Source organism: Indicator indicator, chromosome 1 (assembly GCF_027791375.1).
Source record: "Indicator indicator isolate 239-I01 chromosome 1, UM_Iind_1.1, whole genome shotgun sequence".
NCBI lineage: Eukaryota > Metazoa > Chordata > Aves > Piciformes > Indicatoridae > Indicator > Indicator indicator.
The window spans coordinates 30142225-30158663 of NC_072010.1; the positions used below are offsets into that span (position 1 = coordinate 30142225).

At 42.9% G+C, this 16439-nt stretch overlaps 2 protein-coding genes across 2 annotated transcripts; both read right to left on the reverse strand.

The window, feature by feature from the left end:
* Positions 1–6221: 6221 nt before the first annotated feature.
* Positions 6222–8976, reverse strand: KCNRG (potassium channel regulator). Its single transcript, XM_054387168.1, has 2 exons — positions 8399–8976; positions 6222–6474 (listed from the first exon to the last, which is right to left on the reverse strand). Exons 1-2 carry the CDS (start codon positions 8974–8976, stop codon positions 6222–6224), a joined length of 831 nt encoding a protein of 276 aa, XP_054243143.1.
* A 1343-nt stretch (positions 8977–10319) lies between these two features.
* Positions 10320–16391, reverse strand: TRIM13 (tripartite motif containing 13). The gene is made up of 2 exons (XM_054397743.1): positions 16374–16391; positions 10320–11567 (listed from the first exon to the last, which is right to left on the reverse strand). The coding sequence occupies exons 1-2, from the start codon at positions 16389–16391 to the stop codon at positions 10320–10322; spliced, it is 1266 nt and encodes a 421-aa protein (XP_054253718.1).
* Positions 16392–16439: the final 48 nt, after the last annotated feature.

Below are 16439 nucleotides of genomic sequence, written 5' to 3' on the forward strand. Positions count from 1 at the left end.
GGAAGCAAGGCAGCATGCAATTATTCCAGCATTATTCTTTTTGCCCTGTGGCTATTAATTCCCAATATTCTGTATTTTAGGGCAGAATCTTCCACTATTCCATGAAATTTGATTATACAGAGAAGTGGAAAATGGTTTGGAGTTTAGTAAAGGGGAAATTTTCCAGGACTATGGCCAGTGCTAAGAGATTTGTCTTCTTTAGTCCAAATACAGTATCCATTGTAATAGTTATATTTAAATGTCTATTCTTAATCAATTATACAATCATATGAGCACTGGCTGCAGAACATATAAGAATGCAGTGACTGAGCTTCCTAAAAGAACAAAAACCATCACGAATTGCCATATTGAAATCAGTACCCAAAGCACAGGAAAGTATTTCACATCAGACTCTCCTTCCTAATATCAGCAAATTACTGAACAATTCAGGTGGCTAGTAAATGACATCCCCAGAAGAGATAAGGACATAAGGTAACTTCTCAATGTGTGAAGAAGCAGATAAAAAGTTACTTAAAAGCACAAAAATGTAATCAATCTCTATGAAAGTCTTCTGGAGCTATAAAACCTACTTCAGTCTTGTAAATGTGAAGCAGTTCAGAATCCAGTGAACCACACATATAATTTTTAAAAACCAAGCAATAGGTAAGCAAATGTCCATCAGTAACAGAATTAGTTCTAATACAAACCTGACTGTTTGGGGCAATGGGCATTAGTCATTTCTAGTTTATGGTGGAGATGATTTATGGTTGCAGATGTCCCTGCTCACTGCAGGAGGGGTTGGACAAGATGACCTTTGAGGGTCCCTTCCAACCCACTGCATTCTGAGATTCTGTGAAAGGAAGTCAACACAATGCAAGAACAGAGTGATGGAAAAAGCCAGAGTGACATTTCTGTCCTGTTGGGATACCCGACAAGCACCACAAGACTCTACTGGTAAAGCCCTTGATAGTCTTCAATACAGAAATGCAGGATGAGATCCAACTATAAAGGCTGGAGAAGGGACTAAAGTAAACAAACAAATAAAAAACCAACAACAAAAACCACAGCTGAGGTGGTGTCTTTCTGAATCATCTGCCTATTGCAGTTGAGCAAGCTACCAACCTCTTTTTAGATGATCTACTTCTGCCATGTAAGCTGCTGTCCATGTAGAGCTATCTTGCTGCTTAGTTTCCTCCTAGTTACCTTACTGCTCTGGCAGCTCGCTGGTGTGTTGAAAATCAGAAGCAAGCCCACTGTTTGCTCTAAGTGAGCAATAGGGGTGCACCCACCCCCCTTTACCACAGCAGTCTATTTCTAGCCTCTCAGGCAGTGGAACAGTTTGCACATTTTTTGCTGAATCCAAGGAAGAATTAAAATGGCAAACTTAGCAGTAAATTCACTGAAATGAGCAAATTTTGCACCTCCCCAGGAGAAAGGAATTCTATTGAGAAAGTTTGCAGTGACTTGGGAAAGTAGATCACATCAGGGATCATAAACTCCAACTTCACTGGAAAAAGATATCTAAATGTTTCAAAATCTTATTCCTATCTAATCAAAAATAGAGCTAGATGTGAGCAATCAGAACTGCTGGATCTGTCATACACAAAATCAGGACCAAATCACCTAAAATGCCCTTCTAGTCCATCAGAGATCATGTGAAACACCAGAGCTGGCTTGCCTGCCAAGATTTGAGTGAAAGTACTCAGTTTAAGACATAATTTGGTTTTGACCAGGAGGTTTTTACAATCACTCAGGCTCATAGCTAATCTGGACTAAGATCAGCCAAACACACATCTATGTGTACAGCCATTGTCTTCCCTGGAAATGCACCACTGTGAACAACGCTGCTGAGGATACACTACAGTGTCAGCTCTCTGCTGCATCCCTGCCTGTGTGGGATCTCAGAAGGGACAGCATAGTAAAAATATTAGCCACTACTTCTTCTAAATAACTGACTCAGTGCCTACAGGATATGTCACATACCACTCCAAAGAGAGCACAGAAAAAATGCCATCCTGGTTCAGCAGCATTTTACGGTAACATAAATAATCTTGCAAGGTGGAGAGCAGCAGCTACCCTAGCCAGCTGAAGATCCTCCTAGTAAACTGATGCTATTTTTATGTTCATTTGTCTGCAACAGAAGATACGTTCATCCCTCCCTCTGAGATTGCTGCCATTTAGCTGTAGCTTGAAGCTACATTACCTGTAGCTCTACCATCGCTGCTTCCACTATCTGCATAAAGAAATCCAGGAAGGTGCTTCCCTTTGAAGAGCCATCTTAATACCAAATTATCTTCACAGAATGTTAGGGGTTGGAAGGGACCTCGAAAGATCATCTAGTCCAACCACCCTGCCAGAGCAGGATCACCTATACCAGACTACACAAGAACACATTCAGTTGGGTTTTGAATCTCTCCAGAGAGGGAGACTCCACAACCCCCCTGGGCAGCCTGTTCCAGTGTTCCCTCATAGTGAAAAAAAAATTTCTTCTGCTTCCATGGAACTTCCTATGTCTCAACTTCCACCCATTGCCCCTTGTCCTGTCATTGGGCATTACCGAGAAGAGCCTGGCTCCATCCTCTTGGCACTCACCCTTTACATATTTAGAAACATTAATGAGTTCATCCCTTAGTCTCCTCCAAGCTAAAGAGCCCCAGCTCCCTCAGTCTCTCCTCATAAGGAAGATGTTTCACTCCATCAGTTTTGTGGCTCTGTGCTGCACTCTTTCGAGTAGTTCCCGGTCCTTGCACTGAGCAGCCCAGATGTGGACACAAAGTTCCAATCTTCAAGTGAAAGTCATGGTTATTCTATGAGTCTCAGTTAAACACAACAAATTTCTATCAGGTTATTCACACACACACACACACTCTCAAACAATTAAGCAACTGTAAATTGAAAGACAACCAAACCATATCATTGTGTAAAACTCTAGTCATGTTCTCTGCAGGGCACAATTGATAGAAGGTGACCCTTCTAATTTCAATGCTAAGAATAAATGCAGTCTTGTGCTTCATTTTTAAAAGACATGTAGTCTTGCCATATGCCATTACACATGCTCCAGGTAAAGCATGGATGGTTCTTTACAGGACAGGAGCACAATCACAGAATATATCTGGTTGAAAGAGACCTCCAAGTTCATCCAATCCAACCTTCAACACTCATCCATGTCCCTAAGTGCCAGGACCACACCACTTGAACACCTCCAGGGATGGTGACTCTATCACTGCCCTGGACAGACCATTCCAATGTTTGATGACCCTTTCTCTGAAGAAACAGTTCCTAATATCCAGCCTAACCTCCCCTGGCACAGCTTGTTACCATTTCCTCTAATCCTGTCACTTGCCTCTAAGGAAAAGAGGCTGGTCCCCTCCTTGTTCCAACCTCCCTTTGGTAAGTTGTTAGAGAATTTGGCCTGGTGTATTTCTCCAGAGCCAAATATTACATTCATTGAACGATGTTTGTGCTGAGTAAGAACTGACCCACGAGGAGAACCAGAAAGTATTTCCTGCTACCCCATCATGAGTTGTTACCAAAATGTTTGTACCAAATACAGCAGCCATGGAATGTGAGTGATGGCATAGGTGAAGACCTCCAAGATTTTTTTTAAAGTAATCCAAACTTCAATTTTCAAAGTGGCTGCTACAGCAAGAAAAATAACCTCACAAGTTCTGCAGCAGGTGGAGTAACCAACTTTGTTACTAAAACAAGTTTCACTGAGTTTACACTGCCGCTGTCAATTAAGGCATGAGGTTTAAATACAGCAAGGTTTTTTTTCCCCTTTTGCCCATGAAAAGTTGACACTTTGTCTTCTGTTTCTTGCTATTACTGGTAAGTCTTTTCACCAGCAATATTCAGAGCTGCTGATTCACCCAATACTCAACATTATCGGTTTCAGTTTGAGATCCCCGTGGGAACTTTTCTGAAAAGTCAGTAGATGGACCTCAGAATGAACTTACAGAACAATAGCATTGTCTTTGTAGTACAGCAAACTGTCAGGACAGTCACGGAATCATAGAATGGTCCAGGCCAGAAGGGACTTCCAAAGGTGATTTAGTGTGACCTCCCTGCAGTCAGCAGGCACAGCCCCAACTAGATCAGGCTGCCCAGGGCCTCGCTGAGCCTCATCTTGAGTATCTCCAGGGACGAGGCCTCAACCACCTCCCTGGACAACCTGTTCCAGTGTTACACTACCCTCATAGTAAAGAACCTGTTCATAACATCCAATCTGAATCTGCTCTTCTCCAGCTTAAAGCCATTGCCCCTCATCCTGTCACTGCTGGCCTTTGCAAATAGTCTCACCCCATCCTTCCTGTAGGTCCCCTTCAGGTACTGGAAGGTCATCATTAGGTCTCCCCGGAGCCTTCTCTTCTCCAGGCTGTACAACTCCAGCTCCCTCAGCCTGTCCTCCTAGCAGAGGTGCTCTAACCCCTTGACGTCATCCCATACAGCCTGTCTGCTGTGTCACCCAACTGTTGCCATCAGCTCTTTGACCTCAAATTCCACTATGACAGGCCTGTGATACAGATCTGCACAGAATATCTTCACAGAATCACAGAGCAGGCCAAGCTGGAAGGGATCTCAAAGGAAACGGTCCAAACTTTCATGAAAAAGGGAACCCAGGTGAGACTATCTAGCACCCTGTCCAACTGCATCTCAAAAACCTCCTGCAATGGTGACTTTACCACGTCCCTGAGGAGGTTTCTCCAGTGAATGATGGTTCTCACTGTAAAAAATGTCTTAAGACAAATATAACCATATTGCCATTATTGGGAAAAAAAAAAAAAAAAACAATCCCATCTGAACTGAAAGCATCCACTCTTACATCCCTTAACATTACATTACACAACCTGTAAGCATCTCAGATGTAGTCCCATAACCACACAATTCTCAACCCAGAGAGCTCTAGAACAAGTAAAGAGGACCTCATTGTAGCCACACTGTAGCTGTGCCAAACTAAAATGGACTACAGTGGTACCAGAAAAAAACAACAAAAAAAGAGATGTCCAATAGTCCAGTAGTGACATCATCAATCTGGGAAGATCCATTTCACTAAAATACTTAAGGGCAAGAAACAGATGGGCAATTCCAACCACCCACTCCCATTTTTAAGTGCTGCAAATAAAGTAATAAATTCAACATTGTAGAGCTGATGAACAGGAAGATCTAATTAAGCTCAAACAAACTCTACTTGGCTGTTTGCAACTTTGGAAAGTTACCGTTTTATCAACAACAAAAGTCAAATTCAAATAATGAATCCTTGCCTTCTTCTTTCCCGTCTTTGAAGGGAAGACAAAAGAGTCTTAATTAGCAAGGCATCATTATCTCACCTCCCCTGGTACCTAAGCTAATCTTGGCATCTTTACAAAGCACTGTATAGGGCTAATATTCCTGAGGCTTTTAAAGTCACTTCTGTCAGGCCTTCCTCCTAAGTATGTTTAGCGTTTAACACACATTAAGGAATCCTTTCTACTATTTCATTTAACATTCGTGCTAACTCTTCCATCTGAAGGATTGATTATCACACTTTCATTCTTCTTATATTAAAGTTCAAAAAAATCAACTGACCCTTTGTTCACAAAGTCCTTTATAATTTAATTCTCAGACTGAAGAGCAGCTTAATGCCTTCAGAGTGGGAGGAGAGGACAGAGGAGTATTCTGCAAGAGACAGTAACACATTTCATGGACACTAGTAGCAGCTTCACAAAGCCACTTTCTCGTGTCTGAAGCCACACAGTAACACAAATGGAGATGTTTCTGTTATGTTCCTTCATGTACCTTTTGAAAATAGAAGCAATATTCAGTCATTGCATTCCTCCTCCAGCCACTTCTTCAAACTTGTTGGGAGGACAGTTGTGTCAAGTTGTTACTTCTTCATGTGTTACCAAGTATTTAAAACCCACTTACAGATTAACACAGAATATAAAAACCATTTTCTAGAAGGAATGGCTGATCTTTTGGTGAGTCCTAACAGAAATTTTAGCCACAGAGAAAAATTAAAATGGCCCTTGAAAGTGCTGGGATCTGGTCTACAAAACCAGTATTGAATCTGTAGTTCTTTTATTTGAAGAAGGGTGGAGTGGTAGCAGGCACAAAAGCAAATTTTATTTCAGAATATTTGAAAAAAAAAACAAAATTTGTGTGTTACTTCCCTCAAGAGTTGCGGTTTCAGACAAGCCAACATAAAAAGGCCACTTGTACTGGCACATCCCTCTTCCACTTTCAAAAGATGAAAGGAAAAGCCTTTATTTCCCTTTCTGCACTTGGCTTCTTTTCACCTGTGCTATCCCAGAGCTCCCTGGAGTCTGGTTCACCATGATGGTGATGCCTGCTGGTTTCTGCATCCTTTCAAAACTGTAGCATTCGACTTTTTCTTCACTGGACACTGTCCTGGTGCTTATGAGGCGAAATCCATCTTTGAGTAAAGTGTCAAGCAGCAGGCCTAGCACATTAGTACCGTTAATCAGCTTTCTATTATCAGGCTTTATGGAAACATACCTAAAATAAGAAAAAAGGAGTTATAACACACCTTAATTACAGCTTGAAGGATGGAATTATTTTGGTTTTTAAACAAACCAGGTCCTCAGATGGTGCAGGTCAGCACAGGTGTACAGGTTGACAGCAACTAAGGTTCTGGATATTTTGGTTTTGTGGGTTTTTTTTTTCCTCTCCTGGGGACAATTTAACTCTTTACCTCATTAAAGAAACTACAATTCTCAGTTCATCCACTTACATGGTGGGGAAGAAGCGCTTCTCTTTCACCCCTACATCAAAATTTACTTTCTCAAGAAACAGCTGTGATAACTTCCAACTCTTCTCATGTAATGCAAGAGAGGTGAATGGCATGTTTGATACAATTATGCAAGTTTTCAGATAGGAGTGACTGACAAAAAGGGCAGTGAAGTCACATTCACCCCAACAGCATCATTTTTTATCACACTGGGTCTCTCTCTACAAACAGTGACATTTATTGCAAAGTTACCTTGTACAGCAGGTCTCATGGTAACAAGTATGAAAATCATTTTCACATTGCCTCAACTCATTTTACTTGATACAAAGTACAGTTTAAGAATCTATCCAGACATTATTTTGAGGAACAGAAGTCAGGTAAAAATACTGTTACAAAATACATAAGCTGACAGAGGTAAAACTGTTTAGCAGTCCACAGAAAGTACAACAAACATTCATGGAAAGAACAAAAAAAAAAGGCAAAAGAGTCCATGTTGGCACAAGTAAGTTGACAGAAACTTAGCAGGCAACATCATCAAACTACTTGTTTCATTACTCAAGATTTTCTACTGATCTGCAGAGGAACATTTTTATCAAGTCTGAAGAAGCAAAGGAAAGCATCAAGAATAATTTCCCCACTATTCCAGTTGCCATGACCTAATCAAACAATTAGTCCATTGAAATTAGTGATACATTATAAAGTTAAGGCCTGGCTTATATCTTGCTTTGCAAATGCAAAGTAATTTTTCTTCTACTTGATTAGCTAAAGAAAGCTAAAAGAAAGATAAACTTTATTAATTTTTCTTACAATTATCAAAATATTGCTGTGTTGATTCACATATTCAGATTGAAATATTTCCAAAAGAGTTCTTCTATGAAATTTCCATAAAATTCTAGATGTTCTAACAGCCACAGAGGACAAATCAGGTTACTTTTTATTATACAGTAAGAATGTGTCTCTGTCCAGTAGAGACATCCAGCACAAGCTTGTTTAAAAAATGCAAGTTGTTATTAGAATATGATACTGCACAAAAATCACTGATACGGAGTAATCTCAACAAGACCAGAACCTGGCTGTGAATTCAAAGCAAATTCACTGTGTAGCATACAGTTAATAATCTACTCCTTCTCCCATTCTTCAACAAAAGACTCTACAAAATTTTTCCAGTCCCTGAACTGCTATCTTATTTCCAGTGGTGTTTTTAATCCTGTTTAACCATTCTTTTCTTTCTCTTTTCCATACCAAAGTCTTTTGGACCATGAGGTAGTGGAGATATTAGGCTTCCCCATTACTTTGCTCCTTAATTATATTGTTTCCTTTGCTTCCTTTTTATTCTGTGTTTTTCAGTCCTCTAGGTCATTGATGCTGTGAAATTCTAAAGCCATGGAGAGCTTGTGAGAGGGAAAGGGCAGAGAGAAAGGCTCAGAAGAACTCAAAACCAAACATGAACAACAGCATTTTAGAAATCTGAAGAACAGGAAATTTGGTGCAACAGAAATTAAACTGGGAGTTTCAGAACTAGAAAAAGGTAACCTTAAACTAGCAGAAAGAAGGAAAAGTATTTCTTTCCTTTTAGACAGCTGCCCAATAGTTTCTTTAAAATGAGCTTTGCTATCACATAATGGTGTGTACTTCATGACTGAGAAGTCACAAAGGTGTTTCCATAGTAAGAAGTTACAGTAAGGAAAGTACCTGGCCACAAGCTGGTCACCAGCAGAGTAGTCAGTACCACACTGAAAAACCACGTCATGATGAGAAGGTCTTTCCAAAGGCAGGGGAACAAGTGGTTTCTGAAAAGGAAAAAGGCTGTTCCAGCTCTGTCCTGACTGCTGTCCTGAAAACACAGTGATCTGTTCAGCCAGTGTCTCAACAGTGGTACTGCAGGAACCAAAGATCCGGAAGAAGGCTTGCATCTCTTGGAGAGAAAAACGCACTTCCAAGATCTCCAGTCTCGGCTTCAGTAAGTGTTCCTGCTTCAGGAGACTGGACAGAGGGGAAAGCCCATAGAATTCTGCTTCTCTCTGCAGCCTTTGATAGTCAGAAAAGTCAGTAGGTAAAGAGATCTGGAGAGTCCTCAAGAAGTCTATGATGTAACTAAACAAAGTTCCATCTCTGTCCACAAAAAACTCTCCATTCACCAGTTTAAATTCCCGGTCATCATTGTTCAACATCTGTGCTAGCCTGGATTCGGGGAACTGCAGCAACGTAGAAGCCAGGGTTACAAATTTCACACCTCCCACACTCAGAACCACCATCTCTCGGTTGCTCATTGCTACCTCAGCCACTCAAGATTTGTAACTCTTGAGTTTGTGACTTGATCTTTCCTAAACTGCAAGGCATCTGCAGCTGCAAGAACCATCCGGTGTTTTCAGCAAGTGTTTGGAGTGAGGTGTGGAGCCGCAACAGGATTCCCAGGCAACAAAGATGTAAATATCATGTACAATAGTTTTGTTTGCAGGGTTTGGTTGCTTGGAAACTTTGATTCTAGGAATTTAATCTTTTATTTTTTTAAATTACCAGCTCATAAGGACTACTGGAAGACAGTGAATTGACTGTCTCATCTTATTAAACCTTGAGAGAGGCGCAGGAATATGCCCGAAGTATGGCACTCATTTGTTTGTCTTCCAGAAATGCTAACTAAATGGTTTAGTTCTGTACATTGCTGTGCATAGGACCTACATTGTTCACAGGCAAAAAGAGGTTAGGTGTACTTCAAGCAATATCTTTCAATATCATATGCTCTTGAAGAAGGGCACTTCAGAGAACTTACAGTTCACTTGATATCACTGTTATACTATGGCCAAGTCAATACATTCAGAAAATTCCTGAAACAAGGTACACAAAAATATAGTAACAGAAAAAGCCTTTATATGCTCCACTGCTAAAGCACTTCCAAACACCAACAACTTCCACACTCCTGTCCCATTACACACTCCGTTCCAAGGAATCATTCCATTGTTTTTCCTGGCTTTTGGAATTATTATCTGGAGAGACAGACAGGAGAAGAGGTGCTCTGCCTGCCACCTTTGCAGAGCTGCTGTGCAAGCTGCCTTTCTATGGCTGACCTAGGCATGCCTTTCGCTGCACCCTTTACATTAAGGCCACTTTTTAAGGAAGCGTGGCTTCAGGAAAAGATGGATCTGACAAGACAGCTCAGTTACCCCCAAAATCTGATGCTGGAAAAGTAAACTGCAAAGTATATCCTATGTATAAAGTACATGCTATCTTGTAGCTTGTTCTTTGCTTACCAACCTCATTTGATTTCTCTTTACCCCTAGAATTTATGCTTGCCCTGAAGATACATTTTTGGATAGAACATGTAAACAGTAACCAGGATCTACGGTAATCTGAATGCACAGGATAATTACATTTGGTTATACCAAAAAAAAAAAAATTATCTATTTCAGTGAGAAGCAACACCCGCAGATAGAAAGTAATTTCAGAAGGTGAATGATGCACCCTGTATTTAGCAACGGAAGAGTGGTCTTCAAGAAGCCTTCTAAGTACAGCACTCTGCTCAATCACAACTCTTTTTACTCTTTCCAAACCACCTCCCACTTTAAAAAAAAAATTTTTTTGACGATTACCTTTTAGGAATTGACACTTTCTCCTCTTATTCTACGATTACATTAACATTAATATACTTGCACACAAACTGTGCAACATTATCCAGTACAACCAGCGTATAGTTTTTACACTTTTCTCTTAGAAGTAAAGCTCCATCTGTCATCTGTTCCCAGTAAAAGACTGCATGATCTGCTATCTCCACTGTATCTGCCCAGTAGGACAAACTAGCTGTAAAAAAATGAGATTTCCAGCACTGGAGATTGTCAACGACTGACTCCACAAAGGACATTCTGGTGACAACAAGAATAAGCAAGCAAATAAGAGAGTTCACTATGAATCTGCGTGAAAAGATGGAGGGAATCCTGAATTTAAAAGTGTTGTTTTCCTGAGGCAAGGAAAGTTTGTCCACATCAACTAGTTTTATTCCGTTCCACTGGCTGGTATCAAAACTCTTCATTGTAGGGCTGATGTCCACAGTGGAACAAGGTAAAGGAGTTTCTTTGAGCACTTTTATTTTTTCCCTGAATTCCTGCATCTGCTGCAGAAATATAATGGGTTCAGACACATCTTTGAAGGCCTCTGCAATGTTAAAAGCCATTCGTTGCTCTTGCAGAATTGTGTTCAGTTTATTGATTTCCGGGTCGTAGGCCTGCATCACTGCAAGCTTCATGGTCTCAAAGTCAGACAGAATCTCATTTCTTTTTTGCTCCAGCGTGTGCTGCAGCTTCTCAAAGAACTCCTTCACTTTGTCAGAATCTTTGGTCAGCATCTGCAGAGCTTTCCTCTTACTGGCTTCTAAGGTATCCAGCCGTGAGAGGGCATCTCCACAACGCCAAGTTTCAAAGCCCTGAAATAGGGTTTCAAAAGCCCGCTTCTCCTGGGAATAAGCTTCTTCAATAGAACAGAAACCATGCTTTGTATGGTCACCACGGGTGGCACAAACCCCACAGATCAGCTGCATGTCTGTCCGGCAAAAAATGTTAAGGGGTTGCCCGCTGTGCACTTTGCACACCGGCATTTTTGGAGTTACTTTGATTTTGTTATACTTCTCCACGATACCTTTCAGGGAATAGTTCACTTGCAAGCTGTTGACTCCAGTAACGGGAGTTTCCTTCCTGCACGTGGGACACTTGAAAGGGCATGGCCTCCAAAGCACATTCCGCACATTTCCCTCGAGAATTCCTTCCAGACACTTTCTGCAGAAATTGTGCGAACAGGGCAGGACACGAGGATCATCAAACAGGCTGCAGCAAATGGGACAGGTGAGATCTTCCTCTAGGAGCTCCATTGTATCCTAGGAAAGAGAAGAAAGATGATAACACAATTTAAATTTATTTCTCCTCCAGAGAAACCATGCAGAAAACAATGCCCACCTGAGATGTGGCTCAGTGAGAAAAAGTTCTGCCTTCTTCTCCAGTGTCCTTAAGGCAGAGACACAGCTGGGCTTTTGCATCCAGCCCAGTTAGCTGTGGTATCTGGCCACCAGATGGCAGGCACAAGAACACCTAAGTGTTTAGGCAGAACCACTTTTGGACTCCCAACTAGAAAGGTGGGAAAAGAAGGCTTGCCAAACCCAACAAGGACTCTGAATGAAAAGGCAATATTAAAGGTGACTCAAAATCTCAGCTTCAGTCTGTTTTATCTGCAAAGCCAAAAGGAAGCCACCACTCCCTTAAAAAGTTCGCTTTTCTCTTGTTCCTGCAATGTTTTTAAATAACTAAGTGAATGTGTTATTGTTGAGCTATTCAGCACAAAGTTAAAATACTTCTAAGAATGGCTGCCTGTAATCCTTGATAATACATCATGAAACAAAACTGTTAAACTATTTTTATTCATCTGCAATCTCTATTTTCAATTCCATTCTCACAGCATTCACGCCTCAGCAATTTCTTTCTGTGGACAGGACCTACAGGAAAAGGATTTACCATGTAATCCTTTCTACTGGAATGTTTCAGTGAAGGCACCCAGCACACCACCCTCCCAGTGCAGCTCTAGCCAAAGCCTAGTTCTCAAATGTAGACAATTTATAACTTACAGTGTGCTGTAAGAAAACAAATAGTTAATAAAGATCAAAATGGGTGACAGTTTATATTAGCCAAAAGTCTCACTTACTTCTGAGCTATAATTAGAAAGATGCTTCTCTTGTATAAATTCCTTCCTTATTATACAATATGTATTCATACATACATGTAATAAAATTCCTTTTATAAATGAAGACACATCACAAGAAAGAGATGCATCGGGAAAGTGCTGCTGTACCAGCAAGGCATATGAATGAGCTCTTTAATTAATTTTGATGTCATCACTAAGGTTTCTGTCCCCTCAAAGAAACATAAAAGTGGAAAACACAGGAGCCAAATGGAGAGATGCAAGGAAAGATCCATGCTGCGCAGGATAAGAAGAACAATAAAATCAACTCCTGCTGATACAAGGAAAGCAAAGATCATTACACAGAAGAAAGGCAAGGTCAGCTCTCTTTTCACAAGAGGACTGATACAGTCCCAGTGAAACTTCACTGTAAAAGCCATTCCTGAGAGGTGTAAGCAAACCTCCCATGAAGAAGCCACCATTACAGTTATGGACAAAGCCCCAGAGAATAGGTCTGATGACTCCATTTACCACCTAAGGTTCCCTATAAGACGAATAGATCCCATTCAGAAACTTCATTCTCTGTGATTTTGAAGCACGTCTCCATGCTAGGACAGGCAATGTTTCTCTTCCATCCTCTTCCTACTGCCAAAAACCATGGGTTGACATGAAGATAATGATCTTGCCCCTATACTCTGGAGTCTTCCTCTTTATGAGGGGCTGTCTTTCCAACTTGTACTCACAGCTTTTAACCACAACAGCAGCACTATGATAGTTTTGCTCAAGTATTAACAGGACAACTACCAAAGTAAAATGACAGTTCTCAATCTTTTAGTAAATGGAAATTCACAGTGCAGTAAATATTTTCCTAGACAAGTCTCCTTTACCAGTGAGGATTTTATTCCTAAATTAGGGATCTGGAAACACAGCTTTACACGCCTGACAGTGAGGCCTGCAAACCACTGCATAAAATGCTTACTACAACACGTTCCATCAAAATTGCATGACAAATGTTGAAGGCTTTCATGTTCCTAAAAATAAAGGAAAACAAACACAAAAAGGCTTTATGATCCAAATAAAATTGCCCTACTACATTACAACCCCACTTACCCAGTTATTTAATCATGCTTTATAAATATAACTGAATTTCAAAAGCACTATATGGCATCATTAAAACCCTTGGATTCTAAAAAAACAAATGGGCAGGTCTATGAGCACTGTTCCCCTCCCCTTTCATACCAGTAACATCAAACCAAAAATACTGAATACTGAAAATGTGTATCACTGCTTAGGACAACTGAACTTCTATCTTCTTCAGAACAGTAATTCCAGAGAGTAAGTAGTCTGTGGACCGAAACATCCTTCTGTATTAGTAACTTGGTATTTGTGTGAGGAACTACAACAATATTTCAACCTTGCCACTGGGAATTTCTCTGTGTATCTTCTCATCCAGGTTTGGGTGGTTCTGGAATTTCCTGCTCATAGCACAAAGACCAAAGGGCACTATGGTTTCCTTCTTCACCTGAACTACATAAACCGTCTGAGTACAAACCCAGCAGATGTCACCCACATGAAAAAGCAATTTGCACAGTTTTATCATTAGGAAGAAGAACTGCAAAACAAATCAAACCATAAACACAAAAACAATCAGTGTAGCTTTCTCCCCACGCTCCAGAGAGAAATTCACTTAGCATGCTTTTCAGCACAGAAGTAGGGTTTATCAGCAAGCAGCATGCTGAAAGCAAATCCAAAGTTTCACCAAGCTTCAAACAAAACAAAAAGCTCCTCAATTACAAATTTCCTGTAATGGCATATTCTAAATAAAACTTGACCGAGTTAAGATGCATTTTCACAAGCAGTTGAGCTAGTCAGGAGAGGTCAGGAGAGTCCTCCCACCCTTTGGGAGGACTTCGGTCCTTGTCAGGACCTCATACAAGCAATTTCACCAGCCTTCTGTCAGACTAGTGTGTGGAATCAGTCCAAAAAAAGCAGCTAAGGCAGGAAGGAAACCGGAGCTCCTCCTTCCAGCAGCAACAATATGAACTTTGCCCTTTGAAAAGAATCACAATCTAATGGAGGGTCAGCACAGGCATTTTAACATGGAACGACTGACCGCCGCTGCAGGCAGCCAGAAAGAGCTGAGAGTAGCCATGTTTTAAACCTGGTTTTCTGTGTCCAAAGTTTTTTCAGGAGTATCAGGTACATCCAACACATTCAGTCTTCAGAAAGCTAGGAAGGCCTGGAGAAATAAACACTTCCGATTCAGTGCCGCTACAAGCCCGTAAGGATCATTTCATCCACACGGCTTGACAGTCCGCGGAGCACAGGACACAGGGGCAGCGCTAAGGTACGCCTCTGTGCTCGCCTCCTCGTCCTTCTGTCCAAGGCATGAGTTCCCTCCCTGCTTCTGGTTACAACCAATCCTCCCGCCGGCCGGGAGTCCTGACACTCGCCTAACCGATAGCATTCCTGCCGGGCCCGGCCGTGCTCCCCAGCTGCCGGCCATGGGCTTCCCGGGGGTCACAGACACTCCGTCCGGCACAGCTGCTCGGAGATCTGCAGCCCTGCAGTAACTGGGCTATGAGCGAGGAGCACCACGAGGGCAACCAGCGGCAAAGGCCGCGGCCGCACTGCGGCCGGGAGCCGCCCGCCGCCTCACAATGCCGCGGCTTTCACTGGCCCAGCTGGGCCTGCTGCCGGTGCCGGGCCTGCTGCCGGTGCCGGGCCTGCTGCCGGTGCCGGTGCCGGGCCTGGCCCGCGCCGCCTCCTGCCCCCGCTACTCACCATGCTGGGATGGGGCTCGTGAAAGGGCCGAGAGAAAGCGGAGGGAGCAGGCTGCCTCGGCTGTGCACAACACGCAGCGCGGCGGCTGGCCCTATCTCTGACTCGCTTCTCTTGCCCCGAGGCTCCCGGCCGCAGCCGCTGCTCCCGCTCGGCCCGGCTCGGCTCCACCCCTCCTCACCTCGGCCAGCCGCGGCGGCGCGGTCCTCAGCAGCGGCTGATGCCGAGGGCCGCCATCCGCCGGCCGCCTCGCCGCACGCCCCTCCTCGCCGCACCCGGCCGCCGCTCGGCCCAGGAGAGGTGGCCAGGCCCCAGTCCTGTCCCCGACACACAGAAGCGATCGGCGGGAAGCTGCGGTCTGCCGTCCTGGGGATGGGGTGCGCCCACCCACCTTGGCCGATGTCCGCCGATCCGGCTCCGAGGCAGGAGCTGCTGCGGCTCTTCCTCCTCCTCTTGCCTGTGAGCGATAGACCTCGAGGGTGCTAGGAGAGAGAAACCGGCGCCTTCGCAGCCAGGCAGGCGGTGGATGCCACTTGTCTCGGGGCTGGTGGCCGAGGTCTACAGCCCAAGCACGCTTCCTCTTCCTCCACCGAGGTATTTATTGGTTTCTGTTGTTTATTAACGCTGCCAAATTGGACTTTACACTGCGGCTCACAGGCACGCGTTGTGCATCCTAGAGAGCAGCGCTGCTGGGTAGCAATCCAGCTAGGCATCCTCCACCTCCTGAAAGCATGTATTAAAAAAAAAAAAAATAAAACAACAACACATAGTTTTAGTCAGATATACTTATGTACTTTGTAAAAGGATGGAGTTTCATTGCTATTTGCTTTAAGCACTGGCATTTCCTACTGGTGAATCTGTTGAGAGAGTAATGTGGCTTGTCAAACCTATGCAGGTCTCCCACAAAACCAACTGATCCCAGGGAGATGGGTCAGGAGGGATCCCATGTTCACCTGGCAGGGCCCTCTAGTTAAAGGACTCTGAAACTGGAAGTGGTGAGACTGCAGAGAGCCTTTGTGATTTGTATCTTTTTGCAGTCCTGTCAACGTACCATGTCTCACATAAAAGCCAAACTGAACTTACTTTCAAGTTAAGACTCTGTGAAACACATCAAAAGCTGTTCCAAAACACACATACTCTGCCTTCTGCACCTCTGTCACTCACCTGCTCCTTATTCACAGCAGCCACATCACTCCTTGGCACAGGGGAGACTGTTCACATTCAGGACTACCCACACAAGTAAAGTCATGGGTTAGACACAGACAGTATTTCTACCAAATGAAGCTCCCTCATGCAC